Source organism: Halichoerus grypus, chromosome 6 (assembly GCF_964656455.1).
Source record: "Halichoerus grypus chromosome 6, mHalGry1.hap1.1, whole genome shotgun sequence".
Taxonomy (NCBI): Eukaryota; Metazoa; Chordata; class Mammalia; order Carnivora; family Phocidae; genus Halichoerus; species Halichoerus grypus.
In genome coordinates, this window is record NC_135717.1 from 28,381,270 (window position 1) to 28,399,951 (window position 18,682).

Below are 18,682 nucleotides of genomic sequence, written 5' to 3' on the forward strand. Positions count from 1 at the left end.
TTGCGAAGTGGCCAGGGTTTGGCAAAGGGAAAGCAGGGCAGACTGTGAGTAAGCTGATGTGCACAGCTGTGTTCTGTTTGGTCTTTCTCGATTGGTTTCCTTTTCTTGAAGATGCTGGACTGAAAGGCATTGGATGGCAGTGTGTAACAGAGGATGTTGAATCTCTGTGGGAGGATGTCTTCCTTCCGAGCTTTTCCAGGGAGATAGCCACCGCTGGTGGGATACGTATGTACCCGGCACTGTAGCAGTGTTTGATGTAATTAATCTCCTTGAACCGCCGCAACATCCTTTTAAAAGAGGCATCATGATGCCTGTTTAGTAAAAAGGCAGCTGTGGCTCAGAGAGGTTCAGTAACTTGCCCAGCGTCACACAGCTGCCAAGTGGTAGAACCCGTTCCTGGGTCTGTCTGATGCCAAAGTTATAGCCCTGACCCCCCCATCTTTTGTCTTTACAAAAACTCTCTTGAGTCAGGTTTCTGGGGGCGACCAGATGCTTCCGGGAAGGCAAGTGTTTATCCTCTTCTCTTTGAAGAAAACAACAAACTGACCTTTTGCGAATTTAAAATAAAATGCATTGTTTGTCTCCCGGTGGTGGGGGTGGTGGGCCGTCGGGGCGGCCATCCCGAGGGTCCAACCCATGAACTAGCTGGGCCCTCCCGCAAGAAGCTTCTGGGGCTCGCCTGGTACCCACCATGTTTTTTTATTTTCATGTCTGAAATAGACGTGTTATTCCGTACAAGGTATTTGTTATGGGTTTGTTATCATTACTTTTCTGTCCGGGGGCCGAGATTGAGGCAAACATGCCCATGTATGGTAGCGTTTTCCACGAGGCCATCCCCAGCTCGCTCGCAAATTAGCGTTCTATTGCAGCTTTGTTGGTCGTGACTCTGGGGATTTCTTGGCCCTTGTTCTTCCCCTTTGGGAACAAGTGGGGGAGCCTGGAGGAGAAGGCCTTGGGGAGGCAAGGGGGATGACTTTTGCCTGCTCCTTTCTTATTTGGAGGTTTTATTTATTTTTTAAAATTTTTTGACCACTCAGGTTTATTAAGCTACTGCTTTCCAAGGTGGGAATAGAAAACAGAACTTCTGGTTCTGTAAAAAGCTAATTATCTTTGTGAGACCCTATTGCACCAGGGGTTAGTAACGCCAAGGCTTCACAGAGACCATGAGGAGTCCTTTCCAGTCTGTTGATGAATTTCTCTAACACTCCACAGTCAGGTCCCTTCATTCACGTGCAGGTTCCCTGCTGTCTCCTCCCTCTTCCACCATCCGCCCCTGGCACTTTCCCCTCTGCCTTCCCCCTTCCCGGAGCTCTGGCACCCAGAAGGTTCGGCCAAACCAGCTCATCAGAATCCTGCCTATTCATCAACTGCCGATGACCCGAGTCCCTTCCTCAGCACTTGGCCCTCATTATTGACTGAATCAGTTAGCCAAGTGAGGACCTGTCATCTTAAAGGAAGGGAAGAGCAACAGCTCTGGAGGCTGTGACATCCAATGTCAAGGCGCTGGCAGATTCCGTTCTTGGTGAGGACCCTCTTCCAGGTTTGAAGAAGGGTGCCCTCTCGCTGTGGGCTCACATGGCCTCTCCTGGCAGTTTTATTTTTTTGAGCGGGGGAAGTTGTCTCTTTTTTCTGCAGGACATTGGATCCCAGCAGGTAGATTTTCTGTTGTAGGCACAACCATGTTCCAACTACAACTTGGAAAACCAAGTCCAGAGTTAAATCCCCTGGAATCCTAGAATGTCACAAGCGAATTTAGACATCACCCGTGTTGGACTTGGCAAACCTCAGTCTTCCCATCTGAAAAATGGGGTGGAGAAGAGCTAATGAGCACTTTTGCCAACTGACATGCTAAGCCCTTTATTGGCATCATTTGACCGTCTGTACAACAACCCTTTGGAGTAGATATTATTACTGGCCCCTTTTTACTATTGTTCTCTGAGTAACTTGCTCAAGAGAGCTTGCCTGGCCAATGAGAAGGAATGGATTCTGCAGATCTAGCTCTTTCTAACTCTAGAGCCAAATGGATCACCCTGTTGGGAAGATTAAGTGGGATAATGCCCATGAAGGCTTTAACGCTGTGCCTGGCCCCTGGTCACCTTCAGTGGACAGTTACTTAAAACGCACCTGACCAGAGACCTTAAGGATTTTGCTTAACGTGGCAGCGCGGGTACTTGGCAGAACCAGAACGCCTATCTATGGTGTGGCCTTTCTGTAAAGGAGAAACTGGTTCCTAATTTTCTTTTTGGATAATGTCTTCATAAACCCAATTCCTATTTGCCCTGAAGGTGGTTGCTAGAATCTTCTTCTGCTTTCATATGGCCGCACTTCTTTACCTGTGCCAGGAACATCACAAATTCCAGTGCTCTTGGCCCGTTTGTGATTCATGTAGGGCCACGATGGCATCGTTGAAGCGCTCACCTGTGAACGGAAACCTGTCTGGCTTTTAGAGCAGCTCTTTTGCTCCTTGGGGTGTCCGCCCTCCACCCCTGACCTGTAAAGAATTTAACCATGGCCACACGTTGGAGGAAAGGCTGAGTTTGGAGAGGGCCAAGCAGGAATTGGAAGGAAATTTTGTAAGGGTCAGATGATGGAGGAAGGAGCTCTTGGTGCCCATCGTTCTTGCCATGGGGAATCCCGCCCGTACCTTGGACTTGAATCAGTTTTTCAGCAGCTTGGAAGGAACAGCCCTCATCAAAAGTCCCCAAGAAAGGGCCACAGGACTCATCCCTTGTTCACTAACACAGGCTTGAACTTGCCATATCACTAGACCCATTCTTCCCTTACCCTGGTGCAGCCAAGCCTGCAGCAGATGATGCAGAATCTCAAAAGGGGCCAACCTCTGAGACCCCTGGGGTCACAATTGCCAGGGTAGAATGCCCTTCTCCCTGATCCCCTGCTCCCCTGCTCCTCCCCGTTCCCCATCCTCCCTGGAAGTAACCCCAGTGTATTCTCATGTATCTTTCCAAAACCTTTCTACGTCGAATTTCCTTTTTTTACACAAATATTGGCATTCTGGAAATTAGGATTTTTTTTCCCACTGAATCATAGATCTTCGGCATCTTTCCATACCAGTATGTTTTGGCATTTTTAAAAATCAGCTGCGTAATACTCTATTATTTGAAAGTCTAGCTTTTTACTGAAACATCCCCTCATGGAAACATACCATCACTTATAAAGAGTGCTTCAGGGACCATCCTTGTATCTATTTTTGTCTAATTACATGAGATTATCTGTCAGATAAATTCCCAGCAATGCAATGGCTAAGTCAAAGGGCATGCACGTTTATTTTTATTCTTTATTTTTTTGAGACAGAGTGAGAGTCGGCGTGGTGGGGGAGGGGCAGAGGGAGAGAAGGAGAGAGCAGGGGAGGGGAGGAAGGAGAGGGAGAGAGAATCTTAAGTAGGCTCCATGCCCAGCACGGAGCCCAGCATAGGGCTCGATCTCACGACCCCAAGATCATGACCTTAAGCCGAAATCAAGAGCCGGATGCTTCAGTGACTGAGCCATCCAGGCGCCCCGGCATGCACATTTAAAATAGATAGATACTGACAAACGTCTGTCACATTCGAGACTATACATTTATTGTAAGCAGCGTTGTGCCAGGGTTGTAAGCGACAAAGTACAATGGGGCTTTTAGGGCCAGAAATGACCAGTTCTCTCTATCCCAAAATTGTTCTCCATAGGAGCTACGATGTCTCTTGCTAACCCAGTTCTCTCGGTTGGAGAGGAATAAGAATTTCGCTCTACGAACTAAAAACATTTCCTTCCGGAGTTACATTAAACACAGTATTTAAATGAGTTAGACAAATGTCAAAAGCAGCACTGAAATGACAATTTCACCACCCACCTTTTTCCTGTTACGGTGAGGTCAGGCTTCCTCGGGACCCTCGGGAGGTGGGGGGTGTGATCGGTTGGGGGCATGGCGAGGGGGCCAGGCCGTGTGGCAAGGAAGAGCTTTTCTGCTAAGAGTAGATGGGGTGTCAGGCAGATCTGGGCTTAAATCCTGGCTCCAACTTTTACCAGTGAAGGCTTCTAATGTAGTTTACTTTCCAGGATCTCTGTAATCTTAAAGGAGTAATAAATGATGCTCACCTTGCTGAACACTTAGGGCACATAGTGAGCTGGTATATTTAATAAGTGGCCCCCCCCCGGGGACGCCTGGGTGGTTCAGTCGGTTAAGTGTCTCTGCCTTCAGCTCGGGTCATGATCCCAGGGTCCTGGCTCAGTGGGGAGCCTGCTTCTCCCTCTGCTTGTGCTTGCTCTCTCTCTGTCTCCCTCTCTCTGTCAAATAAATAAAATCTTTAAAAAAAAAACCTTTCTAAAAAAAAAATAACAAATGGCCTGACCCAATACCCCATGAATAGAAGGGGCTCAGTAATGATGGTGGCTATTATTAGTAATAGAGGTAGAGTCCGGTGGCCTCTTGGGGACAGCTTGGGGCTGGGACAGCCGGTGTGCTGAGGGAGCCTGGTCCGCCTCTTGCTTCCCCCCACACATTTGGCTCCTCCCACACCTGGGCCAGACCTTGACTTTGTTTCACTGATGCAGAGGTCCTTCCAGCAGGCGGGTTGTGTCCTAGATCGGGCTCAGAGGGCGTTCAGTTTTGTCTGCGTGAAACAGGCAGTGCTTTAACTTGCGGGGGTGGCTCTCTCGGACCTAAATTCAGACTTGTGGACCTGCTGACCACCTGGCAACGCAGGGCCCACATTCTCACCGGCTGACCCCAGCTGGAGGGAAGGAGCTACTGCCATCTCTAGGCAGAGTGAGAGGGCTCTGGCCAGCCGCCTTGAGCCTGGGTCACCCTACATTGTACCTCGGACTCCAGGGACGTTTATTTAGGTTTGTGTCTCTGGTCCTAGCTCTGGAGCTGGCGGCTTGGCAATGAAACCTACAGGGAAGCTGTCGAGCAAGCATGGTGATGTGCAAATCCTATACTATTTGGGCCCTGGGGTATTTTATTCATTTTTCATTAGTGCAGAAGCAGAAAGGGCAAGATCTTTTACCCCCACATCCCTCTGGGGAAAATAAAGCCGATGTGAAAACACACGAGAGTAGCTGAACAGTCTTAATGGGTCCAATTTCAACCCTTTGATATCCACAGATATCATAAAATGTGAGAGCCAGGCCAGCCCACCATTCCCCCCGGCTCAAATGAATGTCTTGTTGGTGCTCCAAGAACGAAACTGTGTGGTGTTGGCAAGGAAGTTAGGACTGTGTCCAAGGTGGACACGCTTAGTTGTGTCGAATACTGCTGACGCCGAGAGCAAGAGTCCTTTGTTCTCACCAAAACGTTTGAGAGCAGCCCTTGAGGAACGAACTGTACGGAGTATCCATCAGTCCTGTGCAATGATACCTCAGGTGCCCTTTCAGGCCCTGAAGCCGATGCAGGCCGTGGGAGGAGGGGACAGTGAACGGGGAGGGCTCGAAGCGGTGGGGGGTCTCCTTGAGGTTTGGCCCTCTGGGCGTCTGTCTCTTGTCTGATCTGCTGTCTTCACTCCACGTGTGCGACCTTCTGCACTTGGCCTTCCAAGTTGGTGTGGATGAAGTAGCGACTGTCCTCAGCTTTACTTGTCTTCCTAAGAGAGCCCTTGCATTTGCTCTAAAGCAGTGGTTCGCACTGGGGACAGTTTCGAGCATCTGGCAATATCCAGAGGCCCTTTGGTTGTCACAACTGGTAGGAGGAGTGGTCGCTGACACCTAGTAGGTAAAGAACAGGGATGCTGTAGACATCCTCCGGCGCACAAGACAGCCCCCTCCCCCACCAAAGAATGATCAGCGCTGCATGTCCACAGCGCCAAGGCTAAAAACCCCTGCTTGAACTGAAGGACCACAGCAGGGAGCAGGGGACCAGGTTTTGCTTCCACGTAGCACGCGGAGAATCCTCTCCCTGGGATGATGCTCCCTGATCACTCCTGTGATTTTGCCAGCTACTTTTTATTCCTCCCTGTGTCTCCCCTAATGCCTGGCCTGAGACTTTTTGCCTAGTTGCCAGCATCCCAGATTTTGAAGACTCAAGGCTCTGGGTGCATGCTGGGGCACATCCTTGTGACAACGAAACTGACTTATCGGGAGCCTTCGACACTGATCCGGGATGTCTCTCAGGCACACCTGTATTTTCTACAGTCCTCAAGTGCTCTGCCCATTTCAGAGAAGGCAAACAAAGCAGAAAAGATCACCTTGGAAATACACCTTTATTCAGGGTCCACCATAGCTAGCTGTGCCGCGATGGGGAAGTTACTCAACCTCTCTGTGCCTGTTTCCTCATCTGTAAGCCAGAGTTAATGGTGCACCTCGGTGTTAATGAGGGGATTGAGATAATAGCTGGTACCCCATAAAGATTTAGCAGCTATGATTACTAATATTAGTATTATTAATTTGCTAGGCTCACCAAATTTTCTCAAGGGCAAATCTGTAGGATTTCTTCCGTGTGTGGTGGGAAAAGAGGTCTGTGGCCAAATGTTTTGGGGAGCCCTGGGTCCAAAGGCATAAAATCGCTTTTGGAATTCAGGACCTGCCAAGGTCTTGGATGTCCTGATACATGCTCTGTCTCTCCATGCAGAGGTGGGGGGTGGGAGCTTGGGAGAGAGGGAATGGGGTGGGAAAAGGTAGCCCTTTTCAAGTGGATTTAGCCACAGAATCTTTTTTTTTTTTTTTTTGAGTATCTCAACTTCCTTGAATCCCACCCAACCCCCACCCCTACTATTTCAAGGGGATTAGGGTCCAAGGAACACACTCTGGGAAACGCCATTCCAGGGTGAAGCCAGGCTCCTCTTTCCTTTGACCAAAGCAGATGTTGTACTTCGTAACTGTCAGAAGCATCAAAGCCGTGGGAAGCAAGCCAGCTTCTCTCTCTCCTTTTTTGGATAGAGACAAGACTCTCTGCACTTGATCTTGGTTGTGCTTCTGAGTCCTGGATGAGACAGGGTTCCTGGTGATGGAGATTCCTATGTCCTTTTATTTTTCTGTTGTATTATTTTTGCTGGTTTTCTGACTTTTAAGACAGCTGTGACCAACATTGCAATCTGAAAGCGCCCACTTAGCTGTCGCATAGTTGTCACGCTGCTTGGAACAAACCAAACACTTCCCTGGCCCTCTTGAGTATATTTAGGTATTTTTAAACACTTTGCATTACACACACTAACATAAGTGTACTTAACACTTTTGAGCTGTGCACTTGACTGGTTAATGTGGTCAATTTTATGTTATGTGTATTTCATCATGAGGATCAAAAAGAAAAAATGAAACCAAAATTTTTCATGGAAGTGTATACTTTGTATCGGAAAAGTACCCATTCCGTGGGTATGTAGCTTAATGAATTGTCACAAAATGAACGCATCCCTGTCACCGGCACAGATATTAAGAAGGTCCTACTCCTCCAGTCAAGACGTCTGACGTTTATCACCATGGGATAGTTTTGCCTGGTTTGGAACCACCTATAAACAGAATCCCACAGTGCATCCTTTTTGTGTCTCCTTTCTTCGTTCAAATGTGTGTGTGAGATTCTTTTCTTACTGTGGTGTGGAGTTGAAGTTCCCTTCGTTTGATTGGGGTCCCATTTGGAATGTTGATAATGTGCCAGGCACTGTGTTAGGTACTTTCAAGGGTCAGTTCATTTATTGCAAATTCTCCATTGAACTTGGGACAAGCCCATCAGGCTCATGGGGGGGGGGGAGGGCAGAGGGGCACAGGTTCTGGAATCAGACACGGGCTCAGAACCCGGCTCTGCTGTGTGACCTCAGGCAGATTGCTTCGCCTCTCTGAACCTCTGTTTCCCTATCTGTAAGGTGCTGACGGTAACACTTAACTCCTAAGGCTGTGCTGTTGTTCCTTGATGGTCCTGCATGTGAGCCACTCAGCCCAGCACCTGTCGGGGGGGGGGGGGTGTCTGAGTATTAACCAACACTGTGGGTATTCAGAAAACTTGGCCTTGGGGATGACGTACAGGCCAAATGGGAGATGGTGTGGTATTGACACGGCTTACGCATAGACGAGATTCGTACAAATTTTATGCAGTAATATTTTTCCTTTTAAGGACAAATGTCAGACAGAACAGTGTAACCCATCTGCAGGCACCCCACCCCTGAACCCCAGGCTTGTCAGTTCTGTTACAACTGCTTCCCACTGTCTCAGAAAGGAAGGGGCTCTAAATACTTTTTTAAGGTTTATTCGTTTAAAGTCCTCTCTGCACCTAACGTGCGGCTCGAACTCATGACCCCGAGATCAAGAGTCGCATGCTCCTCCCACCGAGTCAGCCAGGCAACCCAGGAAAGGGCTCCAAATAGATGAAATCCTAGTACCATGGTCGCCCTGAGAAATTTAACAAATTCCCTAATATAAAGGATTATTGAGTTGATGTTCAAGATTTTCTTGATCATTTCCCACGTTTTTGGGAGGGGTTGTCGGAATTTTGTTTTTTCTCACAATTGCACTCAATTTTGCAAAGCTTTCCACGCGAGGGGTGGCTTTTTAAAAAGATGAAATGTGCCCTTATTTCTGATTTGCACTCGTATGTGTGTGTTAGGGGGAGGAGGGGGTTCTTTTCCTCCCTTCCTCTCCGCGTTTGTCTTTTCTTGTCCCTGTTGGACTTTTTCATTGTGAAAATGTTCCAATGTATGCACAAGTAGAGAGAACGCTAGGACAAACCCCCCCCCCCCCCAGGCACCTGCCACTCCCCTTTGGTAATGACCAAACCGGAGGTGGTCTTCATTTGTCTTCATCTCCCATTTTCCCTCTGGGTCTCAAGGCCCCTTCTAGTTTATAGGTTCCTCTCCTTTTTCTGTACTTTATTAAAGGAACGGAGTCATTTGTCCTATGCCTTCCCACCTGTGGATTTGTTGCATCCTCCCCACCATCCCCCATGACAGTGTTCAGCGTGTTCTCTGTGCCTTGCATTTCCGGGGTGTTAGACCCAGAGGCTTTGTCAGCTTTGACCCCCCACCCCCTCCCCTTTTCCTTTCTGGGAGGATATTTCCTTGATGTTAATGGTACTTTTCATGGCTCCCCATCTGCCACCTGATCGACTCTTTATTGTGATATTAAGGTTAATGAGCACATTTGGGTGACATCTGATCGACTCTTTATTGTGATATTAAGGTTAATGAGCACATTTAGGTGACACCATCCTGATGCATGCGTGATAAAGCTCTCCATCCACTTCTCATCTAACACCGTGGGTCCAGAAGTGTGGACCCCAGACCCACATCCTCAGCATCACCCGGGAACTTGTTAGAAATGCAGATCCTGGGGCTCATCCCAGCCCTGCTGATTCAGGAGATCTGGGGGCGGACCAAGCCATCTGTGATTTCACAACCCCCAGGGGAGGCTGGTGCCCAGGGATGTGTGCAAGCCATTGGTCTCATGGTTTTAGCAATTACCGATGGTCATTGTCAGGGTCCATTATTTTATTAGGGGTTCCAAAATTGCTACTTTCTAGTTTTGTCATTTCTTCTACATTTGTTAACTGAAATTCTTCCAAGTAGAGGGAGTGCTCTTTCACAACAGTTAAAAGTGAGGTTGCGAGAGGGATGCTCCTGGGATAATGTCCCACGCAAAACCCGTAAGAGTTTAAAACTGCAGGAAATGTGGTTGTTAAACTCAAGTTCGTGGGCAGTTCCTTATTTCACTTCTTTGAGTGATAAAGTGATTATTCAGGTTTAGGGAATAACTTGCTCATTTCTCCACCTTCTTAAAAATGCGCTATTAGGGGCATCTGGGTGGCTCAGTCAGTTAAGTGTCTGCCTTCACTCAGGTCATGATCCCAGGGTCCTTGGATCGAGGTCCTTGGATCGAGCCCCACGTCGGGCTCCTTGCTCAGCAGGGAGCCTGCTTCTCTCTCTCCCTCGGCCCCTTTCCCCTGTTCATGTTCTCTCTCTCAAATAAAGAAATAAAATCTTTTTTTTTAAAATGCGCTATTAGAGGGGGACCTGGGTGGCACGGTCAGTTAAGCGGGCGACTCTTGATTTCGGCTCAGGTTGTGGTCTAATCGAGCCCTGAGCCTGCCTCCGTACTCAGCGGGGAGTTGGCGCCTGCTTGCGATTCTCTCCCTCTCCTTCTGCTGCTCCCCCTGCTTGTGCTCACTCTCTCTCAAATAAATAAATAAATCTTTAAAAAAAACCATGAGCTACTAGATCAGGACTCTTGGAAGAAATAACCTCCCCCTCTGAGCATATCAGTTTCTGGCTTTTCTTACTGTTATTTTCACCCCTGAAAGAGAAAAGTGGCTGTATTTGGCCTTGTAAAGTCTGCATCTCAGGAGTTGGCTGCCCGTTCATGGGATGTGGGGCTATCCCATCTCCATGGGATTTGGGGTCCAAGCGTGGGCGTTACCTTGGTGAGTTCAAAGGAGTTGTGAATTCTTCTCTGCTGAAGTAGGGGTAGCAACCACACAGTATGTCCTGGTAGCCATCCATCCTAACTCAGCCTGTGCCTCAGTTCCTGGGGGCATAGCAGCAGTGGGTCGGGGGAGACATGGGGCAGGTGGGAGGAGCCGGCTGACCAAATCAGAGCCTGGTGTCTCAGCACCTGCCTCATGGACACATCTAGACGGGGGACGAAGACTGTCTCAGATGGGCTCCTCATGTTGAGAGGACGTTTAAGGACTTGAAATTTTACATAAAGACTTTTCTCTGCCAATTGTTTAGTGACCTTGAGGAACGATTTATATCAGGAAGGCCGAATCAATGTTTTGCTTCCCCTCTGCTCATCGTGACCAGTTTTCAAGAGAATGTCTGGGTTGCCCAGCATCTTACATGGACGACCTTTGAAATTTATGTTAATCATCATGCCTCATGGGTTTAACATCCTCCTCTTTCCATTTTTTTTTAAAGATTTTATTTATTTATTTGAGTGAGAGAGAATGAGAGACAGAGAGAGCACGAGAGGGGGGAGGGTCAGAGGGAGAAGCAGACTCCCCACTGAGCAGGGAGCCCGATGTGGGACTCGATCCTGCGACTCCAGGATCATGACCTGAGCTGAAGGCAGATGCTTAGCCAACTGAGCCACCCAGGTGCCCCCTTCTTTCCATTCTTATAGTTCTTTTTCTTTTTCTTTTTTTTTAAGATTTTATTTATTTGAGAGAGAGTGAGAGAGAGAGAGCATGTGCACAAGTGGGGGGAGGGGCAGAAGGAGAGGGAGAAGCAGACTCCCTGCTGAGCAGGGAGCCCAATGCGATGCAGGACTCAGTCCCAGGACCCTGAGATCATGACCTCAGCTGAAGACAGATGCTTAACTGGCTGAGCCACCCAGGCCCCCCTTACAGTTATCTTTCTTACCAATGTTCAAACTCACCTGTATTGGACCAGATAGAACCATAGTTTAATATTTTAGTATATAGTGTTCTGGACTTTTTTTTTTTTTTTTTTAAATTGACATTTTTACTGTTCTTTTTTTTTTTTTTAAAGATTTTATTTATTTATTTGAGAGAGAGAGAATGAGAGACAGAGAGCATGAGAGGGAGGAGGGTCAGAGGGAGAAGCAGACTCCCCGCCGAGCAGGGAGCCCGATGCGGGACTCGATCCCGGGACTCCAGGATCATGACCTGAGCCGAAGGCAGTCGCTTAACCAACTGAGCCACCCAGGCGCCCCTGGACTTTTTTTTTTTAAGATTTTATTTATTTATTTGACAGAGACAGACATAGCGAGAGAGGGAACACAAGCAGGGGGAGTGGGAGAGGGAGAAGCAGGCTTCCCGTGGAGCAGGGAGCCCGATGCAGGGCTCGATCCCAGGACCCTGGGATCAAGACCTGAGCCGAAGGCAGACGCTTAACAACTGAGCCACCCAGGCGCCCCTAGACTTTTTTTTTTTTTTAAGTCATCTCTACACCCAACGTGGGGCTCGAACTCACAACCCCAAGGGCAAGAGTTACATGCTCACTGACTGAGCCAGCCAGGCACCCCAGTTTTCTAGACTTTTAAAAATGTATATACATACATATAAAATTACAAGAAAGATTCTGTTATAAATATTTCAATCAGCTTTATTGAGGTACAAGCTACATACAGTAAAACTCATCAGTTTTTTAAAAAATTCACTGGCTTTTAAGTGTACAGCCCAGTGGGTTTTGACAAATGTGTAACCACCATAATCAGAATTTAGAACATTTCATCACCGTGAAGGTTCCTTGGTGCCTCTCAGCAGTCAGGTCCCCTTCCTGCCCCTACTGATCTGCTTTCTGTCATGATGGTTTTGCCTTTTCTAGACTTGCGTATCAGTGAAACAATAGAGCCTTTGGGGTCTGGCTTCTTTGGTTAAGCACAATGCTTTTGAGATTTGTCTATTTTTTTCCCTGAGTATTCTATTTATACGTAATTTTAACTTAGGAATACATTATAAGTATCTTTGTGTGATCAACGGTCACCTATGGTATGATTCCATTTATATGAAATGTCTAGAAAAGAGGAACCTATAGAGACAGAGAGTAGATTAGTGGGTGCCAGGGGTTGGGGTTGGAATGATGGCAGACCAGCACAAGGGAACTCTTCCTGGGGTGTTGGGAACGTTCCAAATTTTATCGTAGCGATAGATGCACAACTCGGTAAATTTGCTAAAAGTCATTGGATTGAACATTTACAAACAAGGGAATTTTATGGCATGTAAATGACCCTTTAACAAACATGTTAAAAGAAAAGGGATAAATTTTGGCATAAAGGAAAGTCCACACCCTGAATTTTCAGGGGAATTACCCCATTCTAATGCATGGATGTCCCAGTTAAGGCATTACTGAAGGCCATTTGAGGGATTGCAGATTTGCTGTTCCACAGAGCATTGCAACCCACATTGTGGTGCATCTGTTAGCCCTTGTCCATTTTCTTAGGCTAAATTCCTAGAAATGCAATTGCATTTAAGCATCTGCCTTTGGCTCAGGTCATGATCTCACGGTCCTGGGATCAGGTCGGGTCAGGCTTCCTGCTCACTGGGGAGTCTGCTTGTCCCTCTCCCTGTGCCCCTCCCCCCTGCTTGTGCTCTATCTCTGTATCTCTCAAGTAAATAAATACAATGTTAGAAAAAAAGAAATGCAATTGCAGGTCAAGCATTTGCATAGATTTTAATGTTTTCTGTCCATAAGGGTGGTGTGTGCAGAGGCCTACTCCCTACAACTCTTCACGACACTGGATATTAGCAATAGTTTTCATCTCATCCGAGCTGATAGGGGAAAATCAATATCTCATTGCTTTAACTCATTTACTAGTGAGGTTGAGCATCTTTTTCTCATGTGTATTGGCTATTTGAAGGTCTTTATAAAAAAAATAAATAACTATTTTTGTTGATCATAAATTTAACAAAAATTATAAACCTACAGTTATGATAAAAATAGTTAATTGAAAGTATATCCCTGTTCATAGTAGCATTACTCGCAATAGCTAAAACACGGACACAACTCAGGTACCTATCAACAAATGGAGGGATAAGCAAAATGCGGTATATACATACGATGGGAATATTATTCAGCCTTGAAGAGGAAGGAGATTCTGACACATTTGACAGCATGAATGAATCTTGAGGACATGATGCTAAGTGAACAAGCTAGTCACAAAAAGACAAATATGGTATGATTTTGCTTGTATGGGTACTTAGAGTAGTCAGGTTCATAGAGACAGAAAGTAGATTGTGGGCGCCAGGGGTTGGGGGAAGGGGAGTGGGGAGTTAGTGTTTAATGGGGACAGAGTTTCAGTTCTGTAGGACATAAAAAGTTCTCAAGGTGAATGGTGGTGACAGTTGCACAGCATATGAATGTACCTAATGCCATTGAATTATAAACTTAAAAATGGTTGATAGCAAAATTTATGTTACGTATATTTTACTGTGATAAAAAAATTGGGGGACAAAATGATAGAAAGTAAAAATCCCTAGGGGCACCTGGGTGGCTCAGTCAGTTATGCGTCCAACTCTTGATTTCTGCTCAGGTCATGATCTCAGGGTCATGAGATCGAGCCCTGTTTCGGGCTCTGCACTCAGTAGGGAGTCTGCTTGATATCTTCTCCCTCTCTTCTCTCTCCCTCTCCCCCACCCCTGCTCATGCTCTCTCTCTCTCTCTCTCTCAAAAAAAAAAAAAAAAGGAAGTAAAAATCCCCTCATAAGTGTACTCAAAAGTGAGTATTTCTCCAATTTTTTGCCTATATTATTCTAAATATTTTAAAATAAAAATGGGGTATTATACTTACTGTTTACATTCTCCCCTCTATTTTTTTTAAACTTTATTGACCTATAAGTCACATACTATACACTTCACTCATTTAAATCGTACCATTCAACGGTTTTCACATATTCACAAAGCTGTGTATCCACAGCTACAATAAATTCTAGAACATTTCCATTACTCCCAAAAAGAAGCCCTGTACCCTTCTCAGCTGTCACTCCTCAGCCTCTGGCGACCACTAATCTACTTTAATCTCTGTGGATCTGCCTCTTCTGGACATTTTATATAAATGGGATCATACAGTATGTGGCCTTTGTGACTGGATTCTTTCATTTGGCATAATTTTATTGAGATTCATCCATGTGGTAGCATGTATCAGTACTTTGTTCCTTTTTCAGGCTGAATAATATTCCATTGTATGGATAGACCACATTTTATGTATTCATTCCATCTGTTCATGGGCGCTTTGGTGACTTCCACATTTTAGCCATTGTGGGTAACGCTTCTGTGAACGTTCACTGCAAGTTTTTGTGGGGATGTGTATTTTCATTTCTCTTGGGTTTGTGCCTAGGAGTGGAATTGTTGGATCACATGATAACTCTATGTTTAACTATTTGAAGAACTCTCCTCTTTTATTTTTACAATAAACAGTAAGCGTTGGCTATCTTCCTATGTCAACACATGTAGATCTTACTCTTGCTTCGTAACCCCTGGATAGCATTTCGTTGTATCAAAAAACCATGGTTTACGTCTCCAGCACCATGATGGTGGACAATAGGCAATGAATGCAGATCCTCTTCTGAGGGGCTTTGGATTGTTTCCATTCTTTGACCATGTAAACAATACTGCAGGGAACATCCTCGCACTTTGTGGAATGTTTCTGCAGACGGCGTTCCTAGGCATGCGAGGTGAGGGATTCGTCTGTCTTTAGGACTCAGTTCTGGCTGGATTCTGATGCTGTCCCTTTTTTCCACAGGGGACCAACCAGGCACCATGGCACAGAAGGGCCAGCTCAGTGACGATGAGAAGTTCCTCTTTGTGGACAAAAACTTCGTCAACAGCCCAGTGGCCCAGGCTGACTGGGCTGCCAAGAAGCTGGTTTGGGTCCCTTCGGAGAAGCAAGGCTTCGAGGCAGCCAGCATCAAGGAGGAGAAAGGGGATGAGGTGATCGTTGAGCTGGTGGAGAACGGCAAGAAGGTCACGGTTGGCAAAGATGACATCCAGAAGATGAACCCACCCAAATTCTCCAAGGTGGAAGACATGGCGGAGCTGACGTGCCTCAACGAAGCCTCTGTGCTACATAACCTGAGGGAGAGATACTTCTCAGGACTCATCTACGTGAGTATCTGGGGGGACAGCCCGTCATTTCTTCCAAGCTTCCTCCACCCCTGAGGGAAGGAAGAGCTTTCGTGATGTGTTTGGGATACAGGTTGAGGGGGGGGGTCACATGGTGAGGTAGAATCATTGCCTTGGGTTCACACCTAGTTCTGTGACATCGAACAAACTCTTTGACCTACTGAAGCCTCAGTGTTCCTATTTGTGAAATGGGAATAACCACCCTCCCCCACATAAAGGAGGTGTAAAGATGCTATGTGATCGCCTATGCAGAGCGCCAAGGTGCCTGGCAGATGCTCAGCAGACTTCACTGAAGTCGTGGGGGGATGATGTGACTCGGGGTGCGCAGGTTCCTTGTGGGTTCGGACCAACTCCCAGAGCAAGAGGGACACAGGTGACCCCCTGGTATCAAGCTGCTGGGCAGGGCGTCCTGCAGTTCAGCCTTTCTCTATTTGCCTCTCAGAAAGGGTGTGCTAATCCTTTGGGCAAATTACCTAATTTCTCTGAAATTTCATTTCCTTCTCTGTGTAATGAGCAAGAGATTAGTACCAACCTCACAGAGTGGGTTACTCTCAAAAGAAAGCACTTGGCATGCCTCTGGGCACATGGTCAGCTCTCAGGATGCTCAGTGTTACCACTGGTTATGTCGTTGTTACGGCCCTTTTTTCTCGGATCTTTTGCAAACTTGTGAAAACAGTCCACCCCTTCCATCATTAAGCCCTCTGGCTCTCCCCTTCCATGTTGCCACGTGAAAATTACAAAAAAAAACAAAAAACAAAAAAAGACTTGTCCTCTATAAAAATGCTCTGCAGATTTTTTTTCCTAATTAGGAAAATAAGTCACGTTTATTACAGAAGATTTGGCAAATTCAGGAAAGCACAGCAAACGCAAAAAATCATTCCTCCCCCAGAGGTAACAGCTGATAAAACGGTGCATTCTTGAGCTCTTGCTTTGTGAGAATGGTACATGTTTATGTATTTACAAGCCTGCACACATAGGTTAGCCTGCTCGCTCTTTTTTTCCGCCTATGAGTCAATGCTGAGCGTTCCCATGTTTCCATTATAACCCCAAAAATATCTTCTTGGGGGCTATTGTAATCTATCCCATAGATGTGTCATAACTGATTATCCATTCTCCATATGGATAGTTCAGAGGGGCTAACAGTAGCTTTTTTTTTTTTAAGATTTTATTTATTTATTTGTCAGAGAGAGAGAGAGAGAGAGAGAGCGCACAAGCAGGGGGAACGGCAGGCTCCCCGCTGAGCAAGGAGCCCAATGTGGGACTCGATCCCAGGACCCTGGGATCATGACCTGAGCCGAAGGCAGACGCTTAACCGACTGAGCCACCCAGCATCCCAACAGTAGCTTTTTTTAAGAGCCAAGAGGGAACAGAGGAGCAACCTGGAATTATCAAATACCTCCTCTCACCCCTGTTGTGTGCCTTGACATATCTTATCTCATTTAATCAACACAACGCCCACGGAATAAGTATGCTTGTCCCATTTTACAGGTGAGCAAGCTGATCTCAGAGTGCTAAAGCCTATCCTTAACTTCCCTAACTATGCAGGGAAAGTCCCCTTTGTCCGAGCCACTCCTTGTATGGAAATACTATCAACTTGGAGCTGTTGGTACAAGATGGGCAATTCTAAGGAGGCCAGCCTTCAGGGAGCTGGGGGTGGGGGATGGAGCTCTTCCGGGCCTCCCACCTCAGATGTGTCCTCTCTCTCGGAGAGGTCAAGGACGGGCCTGCATATAAATCTCACCTGCTGTCCTCTGACATAGCATTTGAGCCCAAAATACAAATCAGAAAAAAAAAAAAAAAAAAAAAGAAGGGCTTATGAAGGTCCCAAGACCCAGAATATTTAATTTGACAGCAGATTAAAAAATGAATCAAAGCTTCAAATTCCTGCTATGCTTCTCTGGACAGATTAGATGAAAAGCCTTTCAGCCTTGTGACCGCATGCCTACTCCTAGCTGTTCCTTTCTGGTCAGTTTAATCACTTAAATAGAAGCCGTTGTCCATGATGGAGGAGATAAAGAAGGAGGTGGGGGAGGGGGAGCAAAGCACGGGACAGCAAGAGGCACAGGTGGGGGGCAGGTGATGCCGAGGCAGCCAGGGTGCCCGACTTTGCCTTTGCTAATGAAGAGGACTTTCCCCCTCCATTCTGCAAAGTGCACCTCAGATGAAGACCCTTGTCCTCTTGGTTCTAGAAGAGTCTATGGAAGCCATTGGGTCCTGTGTCCTTATCCTCGAGATGCAGGTTCTTTCCTTACCTGTTCATGGCACATGCATGTGACTCTGAGTCCTCGTCCACACATCTGCCCTTCTGGACTCTGGGTTCTCTCTGCCGGGAGCTTAGCACGACCACTCAGCAGTTGGCTCTGTGCTTACTCTTTGGCTGGGGGATGGGACAAGAGGTTCAGGCAGAGGAAGCTCAATAAAGTGTGAGCCTTGCCTGTAGTGGATACTGTCCTAAGTCCTTCCCGGCCCGTTTTGTCCTTTCCATCACGGGTGAGAGCAAAGCTGACCTCCCACCCCGCACGTGACCTGTCCGAGAGAGAGCTGACGTGACTTGCCTGGGAAGGGACCCGGGTCAGACTCTGGCCTGTCCAGTAGAATGCTCTAGGCTCTCCTGCTTCCATCTCCGGGGGATGCTGAGAGTTACAACGCCCAGCCCTTGCCCTGAGGCTGCTTTCTAATGAAGGGGAGGAAGATAAGACACACTTGAGCCAGATGCCAATAAAGGACCTAGATTCTAAGATGATGAACGGATGGAGAAAATGTGGTATGTCCATCATTTCAGGCTTAAGAGAGGAAATCCTGCTATTGGTGACCACATGGAAAGCCAGGGGATGTGATACTGAGTGAAATAAGGCAGTCACAGAAGGATGAACAATCCGGGTTCCACCCACAGGAGGCATTGAAAATCGTCAGGCTCAGAATCAGAGCGTGGAAGGGTGGCTGGCTCGGGGAGAGGGAAATGGGAAGGTGTTCTCCAACAGGTACAGAGTTTCAGTCCTGCAGATGAGTATGTTCTAGAGAACTGCGGCTGAAGTTAACAATGCCGTACGGTACACTTAAAAATTGGTCAAGAGGGTGGACCACAGTTGTGTTGAGTGTTCTTACAAAAAAAAAAATTTTTTTTTTCTCCCTAAAATGTGTTCCATACTCCGTTCCCGTAAATGGGCACTAAGGAGTTTGTCAGCCTCCAG

At 46.9% G+C, this 18,682-nt stretch overlaps 1 protein-coding gene across 6 annotated transcripts in view; it reads left to right on the forward strand.

The window, feature by feature from the left end:
- Positions 1-18,682, forward strand: part of MYH11 (myosin heavy chain 11) — a 112,830-nt gene that overhangs the window by 1,114 nt on the left and 93,034 nt on the right. For all 6 annotated transcript variants that reach the window (XM_036115497.2, XM_078074770.1, XM_036115498.2 and 3 more), the window contains exon 2: positions 15,112-15,473. In XM_036115497.2, coding sequence (XP_035971390.2) covers positions 15,129-15,473 — 345 coding nt within the window. In that variant the 5' untranslated portion in view covers positions 15,112-15,128. The remainder of the gene's footprint in view (positions 1-15,111; positions 15,474-18,682) is intronic.